This window comes from Ctenopharyngodon idella, chromosome 15 (assembly GCF_019924925.1).
Source record: "Ctenopharyngodon idella isolate HZGC_01 chromosome 15, HZGC01, whole genome shotgun sequence".
Classification (NCBI taxonomy): Eukaryota; Metazoa; Chordata; class Actinopteri; order Cypriniformes; family Xenocyprididae; genus Ctenopharyngodon; species Ctenopharyngodon idella.
In genome coordinates, this window is record NC_067234.1 from 2,890,284 (window position 1) to 2,911,714 (window position 21,431).

General features: G+C 35.4%; 3 protein-coding genes and 1 long non-coding RNA gene across 4 annotated transcripts in view; 3 read left to right on the plus strand and 1 right to left on the minus strand.

The window, feature by feature from the left end:
- LOC127495445 (uncharacterized) overlaps positions 1 to 21,431 on the minus strand; it is a 69,933-nt gene that overhangs the window by 39,676 nt on the left and 8,826 nt on the right. The gene's annotated exons all lie outside the window — the stretch shown is intronic.
- On the plus strand, positions 262 to 20,172 carry LOC127495441 (chymotrypsin-like protease CTRL-1). Its single transcript, XM_051862297.1, has 8 exons — positions 262 to 1,233; positions 16,624 to 18,087; positions 18,211 to 18,311; positions 18,404 to 18,483; positions 18,585 to 18,666; positions 19,235 to 19,415; positions 19,494 to 19,624; positions 19,716 to 20,172. Exons 2-8 carry the CDS (start codon positions 18,042 to 18,044, stop codon positions 19,875 to 19,877), a joined length of 783 nt encoding a protein of 260 aa, XP_051718257.1. The 5' UTR covers positions 262 to 1,233; positions 16,624 to 18,041; the 3' UTR covers positions 19,878 to 20,172.
- zgc:171592 (uncharacterized protein LOC100003031 homolog) overlaps positions 4,544 to 21,431 on the plus strand; it is a 47,118-nt gene continuing 30,230 nt past the window's right edge. The window contains exon 1 of the mRNA XM_051862290.1: positions 4,544 to 6,915. The gene's annotated coding sequence lies outside the window, so the exon portion shown is untranslated. The remainder of the gene's footprint in view (positions 6,916 to 21,431) is intronic.
- On the plus strand, positions 6,928 to 9,892 carry LOC127495442 (chymotrypsin-like protease CTRL-1). Its single transcript, XM_051862298.1, has 7 exons — positions 6,928 to 7,085; positions 7,211 to 7,311; positions 7,404 to 7,483; positions 7,585 to 7,666; positions 8,235 to 8,415; positions 8,494 to 8,624; positions 8,716 to 9,892. Exons 1-7 carry the CDS (start codon positions 7,040 to 7,042, stop codon positions 8,875 to 8,877), a joined length of 783 nt encoding a protein of 260 aa, XP_051718258.1. The 5' UTR covers positions 6,928 to 7,039; the 3' UTR covers positions 8,878 to 9,892.

A 21,431-nucleotide genomic window follows, 5' to 3' on the forward strand; every position in this document is an offset into this window, starting at 1 on the left:
CACCAGTGGGCAACAGGAAATGTCATGTTTTACATTGCGATTAACTCCTCATTGAGATTTAACCAGAACAACATTATATTTGGTCAGTCTAATCTTAAGACCTTAGTGATGTTAAATTGCGAAGATCTTGAGTTTTCGTTGAACGGCGTGTCCGTGGCGGCCTGACAAAGTCTGATGTTTTGCCATGAAAGAGGAAGCTGTTGTAAGTCAGGCATACAGTGTCCGCTCTGCCCCAAACTTCACAAGTGTGATAAGAGTCCTGGCCTAAAGACATCTATATGCCAATATTCAGCTAGTCATAGCGCCACCTGCTGACAACAGGAAATGGCATGCTTTGCACTATAATTCACTCCCAGAAACACATTTGTATATGCCATGAAGTACCAAACATGCTAGAAACATGTTAAATCATGTAACACTCGGCTAAGTGCTAAATTATGTGATTAATGCCACGAAACAGGGAATTGTTGTAACTCAGGCATACAATGTCTGATCTGCTCCAAACCTCACATGTTTGATAATAGTCTTGGCCTGAAGACATCTACATGGCAATATTCAGTTACAGTCAAAGTGCCACCTGTTGGCAGCAGGAAGTGTGGCACTTTGAAATGACTTTGCCACAATTCTCCTGTATTTACTCGCTTACATGCATATCGCCCACTGTTCACTGTTTTCCTAAGGCCAACGGGTGGCAGTGAGCTCGGGTGCGAGGGCCCTTTAATCGCTGCTTGCAGCTTTAATTACATCTATAATTACACTGTTGATCCTTTCCCTACCTCTTAACTCACCCTTAAACCTACCCATACAACCAAACCAGTCCCTAACCTTACCAGTATCCAACCTCAGTAGAAGAAAAAGTGTTTTCAATACGACATGAACACAATAGGTATATATTGTACTTATTTTTGATGTAAGTACACAGTAGTTAAAGACACCTACTATAAAGTGTGATCAAATGTTTAAAAATATCAAAAGAGGCATAAGGAATACAAAATCAGCCATAAAGTGAGCAAGATATCATGCACAACTAGACTGTACAGTAATTATACAGATTATCAACATTTATTATAAACTTTGACATAATGATCAAGTTCAAAAAAAAAAAAAAAAAAAAAAAAAATAGCCTGGCACTTCTGGCAACTCATGAACTTTAAAAAAGGAAGTTTACAAATCTTAGCAACAAATCAAGAGCAGAATCAGTGTTTGGAACAAGATGAGCCAGATTATCTTGCTGTTTTTTTTTTTTTTTTCATAGTTCACAGAGTTATGGTAATTGTATAAATATTTTAAAAGCAGTTTAACATATTTTCTTTCACTTTCTCAGAAGTGTGATTGAATGAAAAAATGAAGGATGCTTTTTCACATGTTTCTCAGTGGTTATGTAAAATATCTTACATATTCTATATGTTTAGGCTGTATTTGGATTTTAATTTAGCTTAAAATTATAATGAGTTTCACAAATCTGAACTCTTATAATAAAACACTTCAATTGCTTTTAGCAATTAGTGATAAATTCCATTACCATCAGCAGTCCACATACTGTGAGTCTGACTGACTAAATAAAGCAAACTGGCTTTATCTTCCAGTCATAAATACTGTATAGCTAAATATAACCAAAATAAGCATGATATAAGTATAACCAGAGAGCTGACAGATGTGGTATATATAACTTAAGTGATCAGTACAAAATGACCTATAAATGCAACTTGCCAACAATTATTCTGTTCTTAAAACAAAACAAATAAATAAACAAACAAACAAAAGAATAATAAAATTATTGAATAGATAAAAATTGCCATTACTGTTTTAAAGTATGTGATAAATTTTATTTTTTATTTTGTATCAGTAGAGAGTTTAATATAATGCTTTCCAAAGCGTAAATGTAAGTGAAGTTGCAGAGAAACACACAGTTGCATAACACTCTCTCCGGTAACTGTGATGACTTGAAACAACTTATTTGACCGGTTGATTAACATTAGGAATTTTTAGTTGTACTTCCTCTCAGCTATAATAGCTTATTTAATCACAGTGTGACTTGGAGCTGGTTGGAGCTAAACTCTACAGGGCTGTGGCCCTCGAGGAACTGAGTTTGAGACCACTGGATTTATGCATAAATGACAAAGTCCTTTTAGGGGACAGATTTTTTCATAGATTATTGTGAAAGTCAAGCCATAGATTATTGTGAAAGTCAAGCATTTTGGTACATTTTCCTATGCCAGTTTGGAAGATGTGATCCATACTACAACCAGAGGTCAGGAAAGATGGCCTCACTGCACTGACAAACAAATGCTCCTAAAATGATAACTAAACAGGACAAAATTGAGCTACATGTGGAAAGTGTGGGCTACACTGAAAAAGAAGAGTCTTGTTGATTTTCACTTGTGTTACAATCATTGATTTGGACAAGAAAGAAAAAATGTTAAAGATTGTTTTATTTTTTTTTATTATTATTATTATTTTTTTTTTACACTAAGACATGGTTTCACTATTTTCCAGGCAGCAAAGTTGCACTGACTTTGAGGGGGGAAATTACATTTTTAGCTTTGTTTAAATTCAAACTGTTCATTTTGATGTACAGAATGAGCAGTAGCTGGAACATTATGACATTAAATAAAGATATGTAAAGTTTGGCACCTCCACTGGTGACAGAAACTCAATGATGTCCAGCAATCTACAGTGTTTTTAATTGAGTTTCTTCCTTGGTGATGACTAAAACTGAAACTAAAACCACTTTTAGCTGCACTTGTATTTTAAAATGAATGAATCTGAGAGGACTGCACAATAATTAGTACTATATTTTGTGCCATGTGAAATCCAACAATAGTTTTATGTAGACTTGCAAACTGTTCTTCACTGTCATTGATGTCAGCAGTTGAAATTATACATGAAGACAGACACAAACACACTGATCACTGACTCCATCAGGTTTAGAATAATATTGTTACTTGAGAACACTTTATATTAGGTGTCTTTAACTACTATGTACTAATATTTAAATTAATCATTTGATACAATGCATTTATTGTCGCGATCTGTGGTGGTAGATGAGTGCACAACAAAGTAGTCAAGTGAAAATAGTCTTTATTACTAACAAAAAACACAAGGAACAGGAGAAAATCCAGAAGATGACACATCCACATCCACATCCACGTAACACAAATTAACACAGGACAAAGAACTAATCAAACTGAGGGCTTATATACCCAAACTAAGGAGTTGATTAACAAGACACACCTGAACTGAGGACACTAATTAATCAGTAACCAAGGAGGCAAACAGGCAGGCAAACAAGGAAAACTAAACTAATTAACAAACTAGAAAACGTGACACTTATTGTGCACATACATGTTTTTACATTATACTTACATTAAAAAAAAAAAAAAAAAAAATCCAGCATGTAGTTACATCTGTAATTAATTTCTATAATTAGGGCCCGAGCACCGATGGTGTGAGGACCCTATTGTAATTGCTCAGTCAATTATTCTTCTTCTCCGAAATGAATTGCATTTTTGAGGGCCTAAACATGCCGAAAACTCATGAAACTTTGCACACGCGTCAGAAGTGGTGAAAATGTACGTCTGATATGGGTTTCAGAATTACGTGTGGCAAAATGGCTCGATAACGCCACCTACAAAAATTTTTTTAAATTGAAGTGAAGCGCCTTTCGCACTACGTATCATGTACTGGTATGAAATTCGGTAGACTCATGTAACAGCCCAATACCTACAAAAAGGTCCCTGGGTGTAAAATCTGAAAACCCAACAGGAAGTGAGATATTTAGAATTTTCTTTGCAAAATTTTTCCAGTTTTTTCTCATTTCTAGACGTTGTACTTTAACGAACTCCTCCTAGAGATTTTATCAGATAAACATCATATTTAGTCAGCCTAATCTACAGGCCTTGGTGACTTTAAATTGTGAAGATCCAGAGTTTTCGCTGAAGGATGTGTCTGTGGCTGCCTGACAAATTTCGATATTTCGCCTTGAAACAGGAAGTTGTTGTAACTCGGCATTACAATGTCCGATCTGCTCCAAACTCCACAGGTTTGATAATAGTCCTGGCCTGAAGACATCTACATGCCAATATTCAGTTACAGTCATAGCGCCACCAGTGGGCAACAGGAAATGTCATGTTTTACATTGCGATTAACTCCTCATTGAGATTTAACCAGAACAACATTATATTTGGTCAGTCTAATCTTAAGACCTTAGTGATGTTAAATTGCGAAGATCTTGAGTTTTCGTTGAACGGCGTGTCCGTGGCGGCCTGACAAAGTCTGATGTTTTGCCATGAAAGAGGAAGCTATTGTAAGTCGGGCATACAGCGTCCGCTCTGCCCCATACTTCACATGTGTGATAAGAGTCCAGGCCTAAAGACATCTATATGCCAATATTCAGCTAGTCATAGCGCCACCTGCTGACAACAGGAAATGGCATGCTTTGCACTATAATTCACTCCCAGAAACACATTTGTATATGCCATGAAGTACCAAACATGTTAGAAACATGTTAAATCATGTAACACTCGGCTAAGTGCTAAATTATGTGATTAATGCCACGAAACAGGGAATTGTTGTAACTCAGGCATACAATGTCTGATCTGCTCCAAACCTCACATGTTTGATAATAGTCTTGGCCTGAAGACATCTACATGGCAATATTCAGTTACAGTCAAAGTGCCACCTGTTGGCAGCAGGAAGTGTGGCACTTTGAAATGACTTTGCCACAATTCTCCTGTATTTACTCGCTTACATGCATGTTGCCCACTGTTCACTGTTTTCCTAAGGCCAACGGGTGGCAGTGAGCTCGGGTGTGAGGGCCCTTTAATCGCTGCTTGCAGCTTTAATTACATCTATAATTACACTGTTGATCCTTTCCCTACCTCTTAACTCACCCTTAAACCTACCCATACAACCAAACCGGTCCCTAACCTTACCCGTATCCAACCTCAGTAGAAGAAAAAGTGTTTTCAATACAACATGAACACAATATGTATATATTGTACTTATTTTTGATGTAAGTACATAGTAGTTAAAGACACCTAATATAAAGTGTGATCAAATGTTTAATAATATCAAAAGAGGCATAAGGAATACAAAATCAGCCATAAAGTGAGCAAGATAACATGCACAACTAGACTGTACAGTAATTATACAGATTATCAACATTTATTATAAACTTTGACATAATGATCAAGTTCAAAAAAAAAAAAAAAAAAAAGCCTGGCACTTCTGGCAACTCATGAACTTTAAAAAAGGAAGTTTACAAATCTTAGCAACAAATCAAGAGCAGAATCAGAATGTGTTTGGAACAAGATGAGCCAGATTATCTTACTGTTTTTTTTTTCACGGTTCACAGAGTTATGGTAATTGTATAAATATTTTAAAAGCAGTTTAACATATTTTCTTTCACTTTCTCAGAAGTGTGATTGAATGAAACAATGAAGGAGGCTTTTTCACATGTTTCTCAGTGGTTATGAAAAATATCTCACATATTCTATTGTGTTGCTCTTTCCCACCCCTGTGTACAAACTGATGGCAATACTTTATATTGTATACATAATTATGTTGACAACACTAAATGCTAGCTGTTTAGGCTTTATTTGGATTTGGATTTAACTTGAATTAAATCATTTAGAGTTTGACAAATCTGAACTCTTATAATAAAACACTTAAAATGCATTTAGCAATTAGTGATAAATTCCATTACCATCAGCAGTCCACATACTGTGAGTCTGACTGACTAAATAAAGCAAACTGGCTTTATCTTCCAGTCATAAATACTGTATAGCTAAATATAACCAAAATAAGCATGATATAAGTATAACCAGAGAGCTGACAGATGTGGTATATATAACTTAAGTGATCAGTACAAAATGACCTATAAATGCAACTTGCCAACAATTATTCTGTTCTTAAAACAAAACAAATAAATAAACAAACAAACATACAAATAAACAAAAGAATAATACAATTATTGAATAGATAAAAATTGCCATTACTGTTTTAAAGTATGTGATAAATTTTATTTTTTATTTTGTATCAGTAGAGAGTTTAATATCCAGTCATAAATACTGTACAGCTAAGTATGACCAAAATAAGCATGATATAAGTATAACCAGCGGACAGAGAGCCAATAGATGTGGTATATAAAAGTGATCAGTACAAAATGACCTATAAATGCAACCTGCCAACAATAATTCTGTTCTTAAAAACAAACAAATAAATAAATAAATACATAAATAAATAAACATACCAATAAACAAAGAAATGAAAAAAAAAAAAAAAAAAATAGATGAATAAATAAAAATTGCCATTATTGTATTAAAAGTATGTGACAAATGTTATTTTTATTTTTATTTTGTATCAGTAGAGAGTTTAATATAATGTTTTCCAAAGCGTAAATGAAAGTGAAGTTGCAGAGAAACACACAGTTGCATAACACTCTCTCCGGTAACTGTGATGACTTGAAACAACTTATTCGACCGGTTGATTAACATTAAGAATTTTTAGTTTTACTTCCTCTCAGCTCTAATAGCTGATCTAATCACAGTGTGACGTAATCACACAATTTCACTCTCTTTCTCTTCAGCATCACTGGCTTAAATGACTTGCCAGGTTGATTAAGGAATTTGCAGCAGGTCAAAAACTTCATTGTAAAGCCACTAATTTACTGCGAGCATTTCAGAAATGCAATTTTAATCATTCACTTCACTTACGGAAACACTTTACATACAATAAAGAAAACCTCACAACAAACAACCACAAAAACTCTTTCCCATCAGAAAAATTTCATAACAATGACAGAGGAAGTATGATGCTTTTCAGAGAAACAGAAAGAATTCATAAACACCTTCAGAAGGTGCAGATGCAGATTGTCTCCAGCGATCACAGATCTCAACATTCCTCAGCTCTCAGGTTATTTGAGCTGCTGGGATGGACCTCCATCACTTCCCAGATTTAGCAGCTGCTGTAAATGATATAAAAGCAAGAGAGAGCACCTACAGATACAACAGTGAGACATCACAAGCTCATCTACATCATGATCTTCACCATCACCTGCCTTGCCCTGGTGGCCTCTGCTCTGGGTAAGTGTCTTCTTTAGAAGTTTGCAAGAAAAGTGATGGGTGAATATATATATATATTTACAAAATGCAAAACTCAAATAAAGAGCTTCATTCTTGTGTCATGAACTTCTGTTCTTTATCAACAGGTTGTGGAGTGCCACAGATTAAGCCACAGACGATTGGCAGCAGGATTGTGAACGGACAGAATGCCATCTCTGGTTCTTGGCCCTGGCAGGTCTCTCTCCAGGTAACTGTGTATTGGCCGGCTTTTATCATGCATTTGCCTGATTTGTTCAAAGAGTATATGTCATGTTTTCAATGCTTTTACTTCTGAAACAGCTGCCCAACGGATTCCACTTCTGCGGTGGATCCCTGATCAACCAGAACTGGGTTCTCACTGCTGCTCACTGTGGTGTCGTGTAAGAGTCTTCAATCTGACAAATGTCACATACAATAGTGCTTAATAGAAGCTGTTCTTGTCTTTTAACAGTTAGTTTTGTCTTTATCTCTCTCTTTTAAGGGTCGGCTATCATCGTGTCATTCTTGGAGAACATGATCGTGGCTCCAGTGTTGAACCCATCCAGGTCAAACTCGTTTCCAAGGTAAAAATGTTGAATGATTTCAGATATGAATATCAAAATGACAGATCAGCTCATATATTTAAGTGTTCAATGACTGAATGCTTTTTAATTGTTGCTTCATTTCTGCTTTTTCACACAACTGATCACTAGACAAGAACAAAAGAACAATACAAATAATATGCATTATGAATCCATTATTATCATTTTAAATAACTTGTTGTTTGAAAGTTTATCTAAACAAGAAGTTTCTTTAGCTGTTAAATTGAATTAAGTGGGGAAATAGGTATTAGTCAAATTACATCTAGTTCAGCTTTTGGTTCATGTCTGTCAGCACTGAAGTCATCTACATGCTAGTTTACTCCTAAAACTTGCCCAAATAGATTTAATCATTTAAAGTTGAGCATAAGAAAGAAAATATCTGTACCATATTCTCAAATGACCATTCATGCTGATGGGAAGAAGGAAAAAAGTTATGAAAGGGTTAAGACAATGAGAAGAAATAAAACATGCTTATATATTAGATTACCTTCTATAAAGTCAGCTTCCACTAGTAACCGTCCATCTTTTTCTGCCCTTTCTGTATGGTCAGGTCATCACCCATCCGCTCTACAGCAGCACGACATTCAACAATGACATTGCGTTGCTGAAACTTGCGTCTCCAGTTGTCTTCACTCCCCGTATCTCTCCTGTATGTCTGGCTCCATCAACCATCAACATCCTGCCTGGAACCCGCTGCTTCACCACTGGATGGGGCAAAACTGCCACCACATGTGAGTCACCTGTTTGACAAAGACAAATTGTAAAAATTACTTATCTGTCCTTTCTGATGTTTTCTTCTCTTTTGTCAGCGAGTCCTCTGATCCTGCAGCAAACAGGTCTGCCCATCACGAGTCCTGCTGTGTGCAGGCAGATCTGGGGTCAGAGCAGAATCACTGATGCCATGATCTGTGCTGGAGCCTCTGGATCCTCATCTTGCCAGGTATATGAAGACAGATCAAGACACATTCCCAAATCAATGTTGCTGTTGTTTCAATCTCAAATGTGTGTTTGTGTCTGTGTGTTTCCCACAGGGTGATTCTGGTGGTCCTCTGGTGTGTGAGAGTAAAGGGGTCTGGTCTCTGGTGGGGTCTGTGTCCTGGGGCACCAGCACTTGTAACACTCTTTACCCAGTAGTATACGCTCGCATCTCCCAACTGCGCTCCTGGATCGACAAGACTATCGCTTCCAACTAGTGCGCCAGTCTGAGCATTTACCCTTCATAGGAGGCAAAAGCAGATTTTACTCATTAATCTGTATTGCAGTTGGTCCTTGTTGATGGTCTTTTTGTTTCTGACTTTTGGTCTTGTGTCAGTCTGGGCTCCAGTGACCTGTCTGTTATGTTACTGTTTTGTTTTTGCTTCATGTTACATGTTACAGTTTTATACAAATAATGACAAATTTTCAATAAAATGAAATGAATACAATAAATTGTAATGAGGAGTGTGTCTGAACTTAAAACATAAGTTACCATAATCCACATACAGTACTGCAAACAAAATGAAATGTTTGCCTTTAAAAGAAGTAGTTTTAAAATATATATTTAAATTTTTAAACAGTGTTCCACTTTCACAGGAACAAATGACAGACAACAGTGTTGCAATATTTGGGTTATCAGATGTTCTCACCTTTACAGACAAATTATTTGCCAAAGGTTATGAAATGCAGATGATGTTCTCTCACCACCAAACATACAGGCATGAGGACTGATAAAGCCACAAAAATTCCATCTGATCACATGTTGAAAATTTCTTTGGTATTCACTTTTGTAGACATGCCAAGATGATACAGATCAATCTGTTTAATTTCTCTATCCATGGTGCTGAAACCTGTGTGATGTCTTCTTTCAGAAGCCAAAGAGGTCCAGATACAAACTGGAGAGAAACCTGTTGAAAAGGTTCCATTAGAATGTGACAAACTCTGATGTTCCATATTCTTATTCAATCACTAAAATTTCAGTCACAGCACAAGTCATGTTCTCTTATGTAATGCTAAATAATTCTGATTGCTAACAGATTTAGCTGCACTTTTATGAGCTCTACTTTTATGACTGTCTGTTAATCTACTGTAAGTGGATGACTTTGTAATACTCTGTTTTTCAGATTTATAAAATTAGCTTATGACATAGTGTATCGTCATTTATAAATGACAAAGATAAAACTGCATTTCAAATACAATAATAATATTCTACCAAAAAAAAAAAAAAAAACATTTTAGTATTATCATATGACATCCCAATAAAATTAAAATCTATGTGTCATGTGCTTCACATTTTCGACAACAAGGACGTGAAAGAGACATGAGCACATGTTACCGTAGGTCACATGCTGCCAAAGCTTCATTGTGAGTTCATTTTAGACTAGGAAATACATATAAATTCAATTGTTCATCCAAATGTGTTTTCTAAAGTTTTTGATCATTTTTAATGCACATTTTGTAAATTCAATAGCTCAAATTCCAAAAAATCTGTGTGTTATGCATAAATGACAAAGTCCTTTTAGGGGACAGATTTTTTCTATATAGCTGCTCTATTGTTTATTCCTGACAGTCAGTATAATAGTCTTTTTGCTTGTGTTTTAGGTTGATGTTAGTAAGTTTTATAGAAGACAGAGAGGAAAAGCTGTACCCTTTCCAGAAAGTATTGATGATAGTGATGGCAGTGCATCAGAAAATAAGGTCGTAGTAAGAAAGGAAGAAACTGAAGATGGAGGAGGATAGAAACAGTGAGGGTGATGGCAGAGATGAAGAATATAAGCCATAGATTGTTGTGAAAGTCAAGCATTTTGGTACATTTTCCTATGCCAGTTTGGAAGATGTGATCCATACTACAACCAGAGGTCAGGAAAGATGGCCTCACTGCACTGACAAACAAATGCTCCTAAAATGATGACTAAACTGGACAAAATTGAGCTACATGTGCAAAGTGTGGGCTACACTGAAAAAGAAGAGTCTTGTTGATTTTCACTTGTGTTACAATCATTGATTTGGACAAGAAAGAAAAAATGTTGTTTTTTTGAAACACTAAGACAAGGTTTCACTATTTTCCAGGCAGTGAAGTTGCATCTGAATTTGTGTAAAGTTTTTGACATTTTCACATACAAGTTCTAAATGAAATATGGTAGCACAAGATGAAATGGAACATTATTAAAGCTTTTTAATGTTTTTTTTAAACACTAAGACCTTTTCACTACTTTTCAGATAGTGAAATGCATTTGAATGAGTGGGAAGTTTCAGACAATTTGCCAAAAATAATTTACCCTAATAGGATAATGTCAGTTATAAATGACGAAATCTTAAAAAAAGGTCAAAGGTCAGATGTAGAAAACTAATTTTGGAAAATGATTTTAGCCTTAAATATATGTAAATTATAAAGTCATTGATTTTTTTCTAACTGTGCTTTCAAAATTAGTCCCATGGCGGGTTAGATTCAAAAAGATTTTGAGGGGGGACAAAAGGATTTTGCAATTTTACAGATAAGTGACCATTGTCAATAGTATAAAATGACTTTGAGGGGGAAAAGTTACATTTTGATTAGCTTTGTTTAAAGTCAAACTGTTCATTTTGATGTACAGAATTAGCAGAAGTTGGAACATTATGACAGTAAAAGATTTTGGCACCTCCACTGGTGACACAAACTCAATGATGTCCAGCAAGCTGCAGTGTTTTTAATTAAGTTTCTTCCTTGAGAATCTTCCTCATACCTACAAAACCATATCCTCCTTCCCAAAGCTAAACATGTAAAGACATGTGTAAAAATGTGAGGACATCATTGTTGTCTTGCATTGTTCTCACAGAACATCCGTGAATTTTTGAGAAGGAACTGATGACTAAAACTGAAACTAAAACCACTTTTAGCTGCACTTGTATTTTAAAATGAATGAATCTGAGAGGACTGCAAAATAATTAGGCTATTATATTTTGTGCCATGTGAAATCCAACAATAGTTTTATGTAGACTTGCAAACTGTTCTTCACTGTCATTGATGTCAGCAGTTGAAATTATACATGAAGAGAGACACAAACACACTGATCACTGACTCCATCAGGTTTAGAATAATATTGTTACTTGAGAACACTTTATATTAGGTGTCTTTACCGTACAAATATTTAAATTAATCATTTGATTCAATGCACTTATTGTGTACATACATGTTTTTAACTTACACTTATATTTAAAAAAAAAAAAAAAAAAAAAAAAAAATTGTGCATGTAATTACATCTAATTACACCGTTGACCCTTCCCCTACCTCTTAACTCACCCTTAAACCTACCCATACCACCAAACCGGTCCCTAACCTTACCCGTATCCAACCTCAGTAGAAGAAAAAGTGTTTTGCAATACAACATGAACACAATAAATACATTGTACTTATTTTTGATGTAAGTACATAGTAGTTGAAGACACCTAATATGTGATGAAATTTTTAATAAAATCAAAAGAGGCATAAGGAATACAAAATCAGGATATCATGCACAACTAGACTGTACAGTAATTATACAAATTATCAACATTTATTATAAACTTTTACATAATGATCAAGTTAAAAAAAAAAAAAAAAAAAAAAAAAAATAGCCTGGCACTTCTGGCAACTCATGAACTTTAAAAAAGGAAGTTTACAAATCTTAGCAACAAATCAAGAGCAGAATCAGAATGTGTTTGGAACAAGATGAGCCAGATTATCTTGCTGTTTTTTTTTCATGGTTCACAGACTTATGTATCTTGTAACTTCTCTTGTATATTTTACTATCTCTGTCTGCTCCATCTGGTTGATCATGTGTTGTATACTGACTGTATACTTGTATACATTTGTGTTCATGTTATCTATCAACTTTACGTAAAGCGTCCTTGGATTCTTGAAAGGCGCTATATAAATAAAATGTATTATTATTATTATTATTATTATTATTATTATTATTATTATTATTATCATTATCATGGTAATTGTCTAAGCAGACATATTTTCTTTCACTTTCTTTCACAGAAGTGTGATTGAATGAAAAAATGAAGGATGCTTTTTCACATGTTTCTCAGTGGTTATGTAAAATATCTTACATATTCTATATGTTTAGGCTGTATTTGGATTTTAATTTTGCTTAAAATTATAATGAGTTTCACAAATCTGAACTCTTATAAAAAAACACTTCAATTGCTTTTAGCAATTAGTGATGAATTCCATTACCATCAGCAGTCCACATACTGTGAGTCTGACTGACTAAATAAAGCAAACTGGCTTTATCTTCCAGTCATAAATACTGTATAGCTAAATATAACCAAAATAAGCATGATATAAGTATAACCAGAGAGCTGACAGATGTGGTATATATAACTTAAGTGATCAGTACAAAATGACCTATAAATGCAACTTGCCAACAATTATTCTGTTCTTAAAACAAAACAAATAAATAAACAAACAAACAAAAGAATAATAAAATTATTGAATAGATAAAAATTGCCATTACTGTTTTAAAGTATGTGATAAATTTTATTTTTTATTTTGTATCAGTAGAGAGTTTAATATAATGCTTTCCAAAGCATAAATGTAAGTGAAGTTGCAGAGAAACACACAGTTGCATAACACTCTCTCCGGTAACTGTGATGACTTGAAACAACTTATTCGACCGGTTGATTAACATTAGGAATTTTTAGTTGTACTTCCTCTCAGCTATAATAGCTTATTTAATCACAGTATGACTTGGAGCTGGTTGGAGCTAAACTCTGCAGGGCTGTGGCCCTCGAGGAACTGAGTTTGAGACCACTGGATTTATGCATAAATGACAAAGTCCTTTTAGGGGACAGATTTTTTCATAGATTATTGTGAAAGTCAAGCCATAGATTATTGTGAAAGTCAAGCATTTTGGTACATTTTCCTATGCCAGTTTGGAAGATGTGATCCATACTATAACCAGAGGTCAGGAAAGATGGCCTCACTGCACTGACAAACAAATGCTCCTAAAATGATGACTAAACTGGACAAAATTGAGCTACATGTGCAAAGTGTGGGCTACACTGAAAAAGAAGAGTCTTGTTGATTTTCACTTCTGTTACAATCATTGATTTGGACAAGAAAGAAAAAATGTTAAAGATTGTTTTAATTTTTTTTTTTTTTTTACACTAAGACATGGTTTCACTATTTTCCAGGCAGCAAAGTTGCACTGACTTTGAGGGGGAAAATTAAATTTTTAGCTTTGTTTAAATTCAAACTGTTCATTTTGATGTACAGAATGAGCAGTAGCTGGAACATTATGACATTAAATAAAGAAATGTAAAGTTTGGCACCTCCACTGGTGACAGAAACTCAATGATGTCCAGCAATCTACAGTGTTTTTAATTGAGTTTCTTCCTTGGTGATGACTAAAACTGAAACTAAAACCACTTTTAGCTGCACTTGTATTTTAAAATGAATGAATCTGAGAGGACTGCACAATAATTAGTACTATATTTTGTGCCATGTGAAATCCAACAATAGTTTTATGTAGACTTGCAAACTGTTCTTCACTGTCATTGATGTCAACAGTTGAAATTATACATGAAGACAGACACAAACACACTGATCACTGACTCCATCAGGTTTAGAATAATATTGTTACTTGAGAACACTTTATATTAGGTGTCTTTAACTACTATGTACTAATATTTAAATTAATCATTTGATACAATGCATTTATTGTCGCGATCTGTGGTGGTAGATGAGTGCACAACAAAGTAGTCAAGTGAAAATAGTCTTTATTACTAACAAAAAAACACAAGGAACAGGAGAAAATCCAGAAGATGCCACATCCACATCCACATCCACATCCACATCCACATCCACATCCACATCCACATCCACGTAACACAAATTAACACAGGACAAAGAACTAATCAAACTGAGGGCTTATATACCCAAACTAAGGAGTTGATTAACAAGACACACCTGAACTGAGGACACTAATTAATCAGTAACCAAGAAGGCAAACAGGCAGGCAAACAAGGAAAACTAAACTAATTAACAAACTAGAAAACGTGACACTTATTGTGCACATACACGTTTTTACATTATACTTACATAAAAAAAAAAAAAAAAAATCCAGCATGTAGTTACATCTGTAATTAATTTCTATAATTAGGGCCCGAGCACCGATGGTGTGAGGACCCTATTGTAATTGCTCAGTCAATTATTCTTCTTCTCCGAAATGAATTGCATTTTTGAGGGCCTAAACATGCCGAAAACTCATGAAACTTTGCACACGCGTCAGAAGTGGTGAAAATTTACGTCTGATATGGGTTTCAGAATTAGGTGTGGCAAAATGGCTCGATAGCGCCACCTACAAAATTTAAATTAAGCACCTTTCGCACTACGTATCATGTACTGGTATGAAATTCGGTAGACTCATGTAACAGCCCAATACCTACAAAAAATGTAGAATTTTCTTTGCAAAATTTTTGCAGTTTTTCTCATTTCCAGACGTTGTACTTTAACGAACTCCTCCTAGAGATTTTATCAGATAAACATCATATTTAGTCAGCCTAATCTACAGGCCTTTGTGACGTTAAATTGTGAAGATCCAGAGTTTTCGCTGAAGGATGTGTCTGTGGCTGCCTGACAAATTTCGATATTTCGCCTTGAAACAGGAAGTTGTTGTAACTCGGCATTACAATGTTCGATCTGCTCCAAACTCCACAGGTTTGATAATAGTCCTGGCCTGAAGACATCTACATGCCAATATTCAGTTACAGTCATAGCGCCACCTGTGGGCAACAGGAAATGTCATGTTTTACATTGCGATTAACTCCTCATTGAGATTTAACCAGAACAACATTATATTTGGTCAGTCTAATCTTAAGACCTTAGTGATGTTAAATTGCGAAGATCTTTAGTTTTTGTTGAACGGCGTGTCCGTGGCGGCCTGACAAAGTCTGATGTTTTGCCATGAAAGAGGAAGCTGTTGTAAGTCAGGCATACAGTGTCCGCTCTGTCCCAAACTTCACATGTGTGATAAGAGTCCTGGCCTAAAGACATCTATATGCCAATATTCAGCTAGTCATAGCGCCACCTGCTGACAACAGGAAATGGCATGCTTTGCACTATAATTCACTCCCAGAAACACATTTGTATAGGCCATGAAGTACCAAACATGCTAGAAACATGTTAAATCATGTAACACTCGGCTAAGTGCTAAATTATGTGATTAATGCCATGAAACAGGGAATTGTTGTAACTCAGGCATACAATGTCTGATCTGCTCCAAACCTCACATGTTTGATAATAGTCCTGGCCTGAAGACATCTACATGGCAATATTCAGTTACAGTCAAAGTGCCACCTGTTGGCAGCAGGAAGTGTGGCACTTTGAAATGACTTTGCCACAATTCTCCTGTATTTACTCGCTTACATGCATGTTGCCCACTGTTCACTGTTTTCCTAAGGCCAATGGGTGGCAGTGAGCTCGGGTGCGAGGGCCCTTTAATCGCTGCTTGCAGCTTTAATTACATCTATAATTACACTGTTGATCCTTTCCCTACCTCTTAACTCACCCTTAAACCTACCCATACAACCAAACCGGTCCCTAACCTTACCCGTATCCAACCTCAGTAGAAGAAAAAGTGTTTTCAATACAACATGAACACAATAAGTATATATTGTACTTATTTTTGATGTAAGTACATAGTAGTTAAAGACACCTAATATAAAGTGTGATCAAATGTTTAATACAATCAAAAGAGGCATAAGGAATACAAAATCAGCCATAAAGTGAACAAGATATCATGCACAACTAGACTGTACAGTAATTATACAGATTATCAACATTTATTATAAACTTTGACATAATGATCAAGTTCAAAAAAAAAAAAAAAAAAAGCCTGGCACTTCTGGCAACTCATGAACTTTAAAAAAGGAAGTTTACAAATCTTAGCAACAAATCAAGAGCAGAATCAGAGTGTGTTTGGAACAAGATGAGCCAGATTTTTTTTTTTTTCACGGTTCACAGAGTTATGGTAATTGTATAAATATTTTAAAAGCAGTTTAACATATTTTCTTTCACTTTCTCAGAAGTGTGATTGAATGAAACAATGAAGGAGGCTTTTTCACATGTTTCTCAGTGGTTATGAAAAATATCTCACATATTCTATTGTGTTGCTCTTTCCCACCCCTGTGTACAAACTGATGGCAATACTTTATATTGTATACATAATTATGTTGACAACATTAAATGCTAGCTGTTTAGGCTTTATTTGGATTTAGATTTAACTTGAATTAAATCATTTAGAGTTTCACAAATCTGAACTCTTATAATAAAACACTTAAAATGCATTTAGCAATTAGTGATAAATTCCATTACCATCAGCAGTCCACATACTGTGAGTCTGACTGACTAAATAAAGCAAACTGGCTTTATCTTCCAGTCATAAATACTGTACAGCTAAGTATGACCAAAATAAGCATGATATAAGTATAACCAGCGGACAGAGAGCCGATAGATGTGGTATATAAAAGTGATCAGTACAAAATGACCTATAAATGCAACCTGCCAACAATAATTCTGTTCTTAAAAACAAACAAATAAATAAATAAATACATAAATAAATAAACATACCAATAAACAAAGAAATGAAAAAAAAAAAAAAAAAAATAGATGAATAAATAAAAATTGCCATTATTGTATTAAAAGTATGTGACAAATGTTATTTTTATTTTTATTTTGTATCAGTAGAGAGTTTAATATAATGTTTTCCAAAGCGTAAATGAAAGTGAAGTTGCAGAAAAACACACAGTTGCATAACACTCTCTCCGGTAACTGTGATGACTTGAAACAACTTATTCGACCGGTTGATTAACATTAAGAATTTTTAGTTTTACTTCCTCTCAGCTCTAATAGCTGATCTAATCACAGTGTGACGTAATCACACAATTTCACTCTCTTTCTCTTCAGCATCACTGGCTTAAATGACTTGCCAGGTTGATTAAGGAATTTGCAGCAGGTCAAAAACTTCATTGTAAAGCCACTAATTTACTGCGAGCATTTCAGAAATGCAATTTTAATCATTCACTTCACTTACGGAAACACTTTACATACAATAAAGAAAACCTCACAACAAACAACCACAAAAACTCTTTCCCATCAGAAAAATTTCATAACAATGACAGAGGAAGTATGATGCTTTTCAGAGAAACAGAAAGAATTCATAAACACCTTCAGAAGGTGCAGATGCAGATTGTCTCCAGCGATCACAGATCTCAACATTCCTCAGCTCTCAGGTTATTTGAGCTGCTGGGATGGACCTCCATCACTTCCCAGATTTAGCAGCTGCTGTAAATGATATAAAAGCAAGAGAGAGCACCTACAGATACAACAGTGAGACATCACAAGCTCATCTACATCATGATCTTCACCATCACCTGCCTTGCCCTGGTGGCCTCTGCTCTGGGTAAGTGTCTTCTTTAGAGGTTTGCAAGAAAAGTGATGGGTGAATATATATATATTTACAAAATGCAAAACTCAAATAAAGAGCTTCATTCTTGTGTCATGAACTTCTTTTCTTTATCAACAGGTTGTGGAGTGCCACAGATTAAGCCACAGACGATTGGCAGCAGGATTGTGAACGGACAGAATGCCATCTCTGGTTCTTGGCCCTGGCAGGTCTCTCTCCAGGTAACTGTGTATTGGCCGGCTTTTATCATGCATTTGCCTGATTTGTTCAAAGAGTATATGTCATGTTTTCAATGCTTTTACTTCTGAAACAGCTGCCCAACGGATTCCACTTCTGCGGTGGATCCCTGATCAACCAGAACTGGGTTCTCACTGCTGCTCACTGTGGTGTCGTGTAAGAGACTTCAATCTGACAAATGTCACATACAATAGTGCTTAATAAAAGCTGTTCTTGTCTTTTAACAGTTAGTTTTGTCTTTATCTCTCTCTTTTAAGGGTCGGCTATCATCGTGTCATTCTTGGAGAACATGATCGTGGCTCCAATGTTGAACCCATCCAGGTCAAACTCGTTTCCAAGGTAAAAATGTTGAATGATTTCAGAGATGAATATCAAAATGACAGATCAGCTCATATATTTAAGTGTTCAATGACTGAATGCTTTTTAATTGTTGCTTCATTTCTGCTTTTTCACACAACTGATCACTAGACAAGAACAAAAGAACAATACAAATAATATGCATTATGAATCCATTATTATCATTTTAAATAACTTGTTGTTTGAAAGTTTATCTAAACAAGAAGTTTCTTTAGCTGTTAAATTGAATTAAGTGGGGAAATAGGTATTAGTCAAATTACATCTAGTTCAGCTTTTGGTTCATGTCTGTCAGCATTGAAGTCATCTACATGCTAGTTTACTCCTAAAACTTGCCCAAATAGATTTAATCATTTAAAGTTGAGCATAAGAAAGAAAATATCTGTACCATATTCTCAAATGACCATTCATGCTGATGGGAAGAAGGAAAAAAGTTATGAAAGGGTTAAGACAATGAGAAGAAATAAAACATACTTATATATTAGATTACCTTCTATAAAGTCAGCTTCCACTAGTAACCGTTCATCTTTTTCTGCCCTTTCTGTATGGTCAGGTCATCACCCATCCGCTCTACAGCAGCACGACATTCAACAATGACATTGCGTTGCTGAAACTTGCGTCTCCAGTTGTCTTCACTCCCCGTATCTCTCCTGTATGTCTGGCTCCATCAACCATCAACATCCTGCCTGGAACCCGCTGCTTCACCACTGGATGGGGCAAAACTGCCACCACATGTGAGTCACCTGTTTGACAAAGACAAATTGTAAAAATTACTTATCTGTCCTTTCTGATGTTTTCTTCTCTTTTGTCAGCGAGTCCTCTGATCCTGCAGCAGACAGGTCTGCCCATCACGAGTCCTGCTGTGTGCAGGCAGATCTGGGGTCAGAGCAGAATCACTGATGCCATGATCTGTGCTGGAGCCTCTGGATCCTCATCTTGCCAGGTATATGAAGACAGATCAAGACACATTCCCACATCAATGTTGCTGTTGTTTCAATCTCAAATGTGTGTTTGTGTCTGTGTGTTTCCCACAGGGTGATTCTGGTGGTCCTCTGGTGTGTGAGAGTAAAGGGGTCTGGTCTCTGGTGGGGTCTGTGTCCTGGGGCACCAGCACTTGTAACACTCTTTACCCAGTAGTATACGCTCGCATCTCCCAACTGCGCTCCTGGGTCGACAAGACTATCGCTTCCAACTAGTGCGCCAGTCTGAGCATTTACCCTTCAAAGGAGGCAAAAGCAGATTTTACTCATTAATCTGTATTGCAGTTGGTCCTTGTTGATGGTCTTTTTGTTTCTGACTTTTGGTCTTGTGTCAGTCTGGGCTCCAGTGACCTGTCTGTTATGTTACTGTTTTGTTTTTGCTTCATGTTACATGTTACAGTTTTATACAAATAATGACAAATTTTCAATAAAATGAAATGAATACAATAAATTGTAATGAGGAGTGTAATCATTTGTCTGAACTTAAAACATAAGTTACCATAATCCACATACAGTACTGCAAACAAAATAAAATGTTTTCCTTTAAAAGAAGTAGTTTTAAAATATATATTTAAATTTTTAAACAGTGTTCCACTTTCACAGGAACAAATGACAGACAACAGTGTTGCAATATTTGTGTTATCAGATGTTCTCACCTTTACAGACAAATGATTTGCCAAAGGTTATGAAATGCAGATGATGTTCTCTCACCACCAAACATACAGGCATGAGGACTGATAAAGCCACAAAAATTCCATCTGATCACATGTTGAAAATTTCTTTGGTATTCACTTTTGTAGACATGCCAAGATGATACAGATCAATCTGTTTAATTTCTCTATCCATGGTGCTGAAACCTGTGTGATGTCTTCTTTCAGAAGCCAAAGAGGTCCAGATACAAACTGGAGAGAAACCTGTTGAAAAGGTTCCATTAGAATGTGACAAACTCTGATGTTCCATATTCTTATTCAGACAATCACTAAAATTTCAGTCACAGCACAAGTCATGTTCTCTTATGTAATGATAAATAATTCTGATTGCTAACAGATTTAGCTGCTCTTTTATGAGCTCTACTTTTATGACTGTCTGTTAATCTACTGTAAGTGGATGACTTTGTAATACTCTGTTTTTCAGATTTATAAAATTAGCTTATGACATAGTGTATCGTCATTTATAAATGACAAAGATAAAACTGCATTTCAAATACAATAATAATATTCTACCAAAAAAAAAAAAAAAAACATTTTAGTATTATCATATGACATCCCAATAAAATTAAAATCTATGTGTCATGTGCTTCACATTTTCGACAACAAGAACGTGAAAGAGACATGAGCACATGTTACCGTAGGTCACATGCTGCCAAAGCTTCATTGTGAGTTCATTTTAGACTAGGAAATACATATAAATTCAATTGTTCATCCAAATGTGTTTTCTAAAGTTTTTGATCATTTTTAATGCACATTTTGTAAATTCAATAGCTCAAATTCCAAAAAATCTGTGTGTTATGCATAAATGACAAAGTCCTTTTAGGGGACAGATTTTTTCTATATAGCTGCTCTATTGTTCATTACTGGCAGTCAGTATAATAGTCTTTTTGCTTGTGTTTTAGGTTGATGTTAGTAAGTTTTATAGAAGACAGAGAGGAAAAGCTGTACCCTTTCCAGAAAGTATTGATGATAGTGATGGCAGTGCATCAGAAAATAAGGTCGTAGTAAGAAAGGAAGAAACTGAAGATGGAGGAGGATAGAAACAGTGAGGGTGATGGCA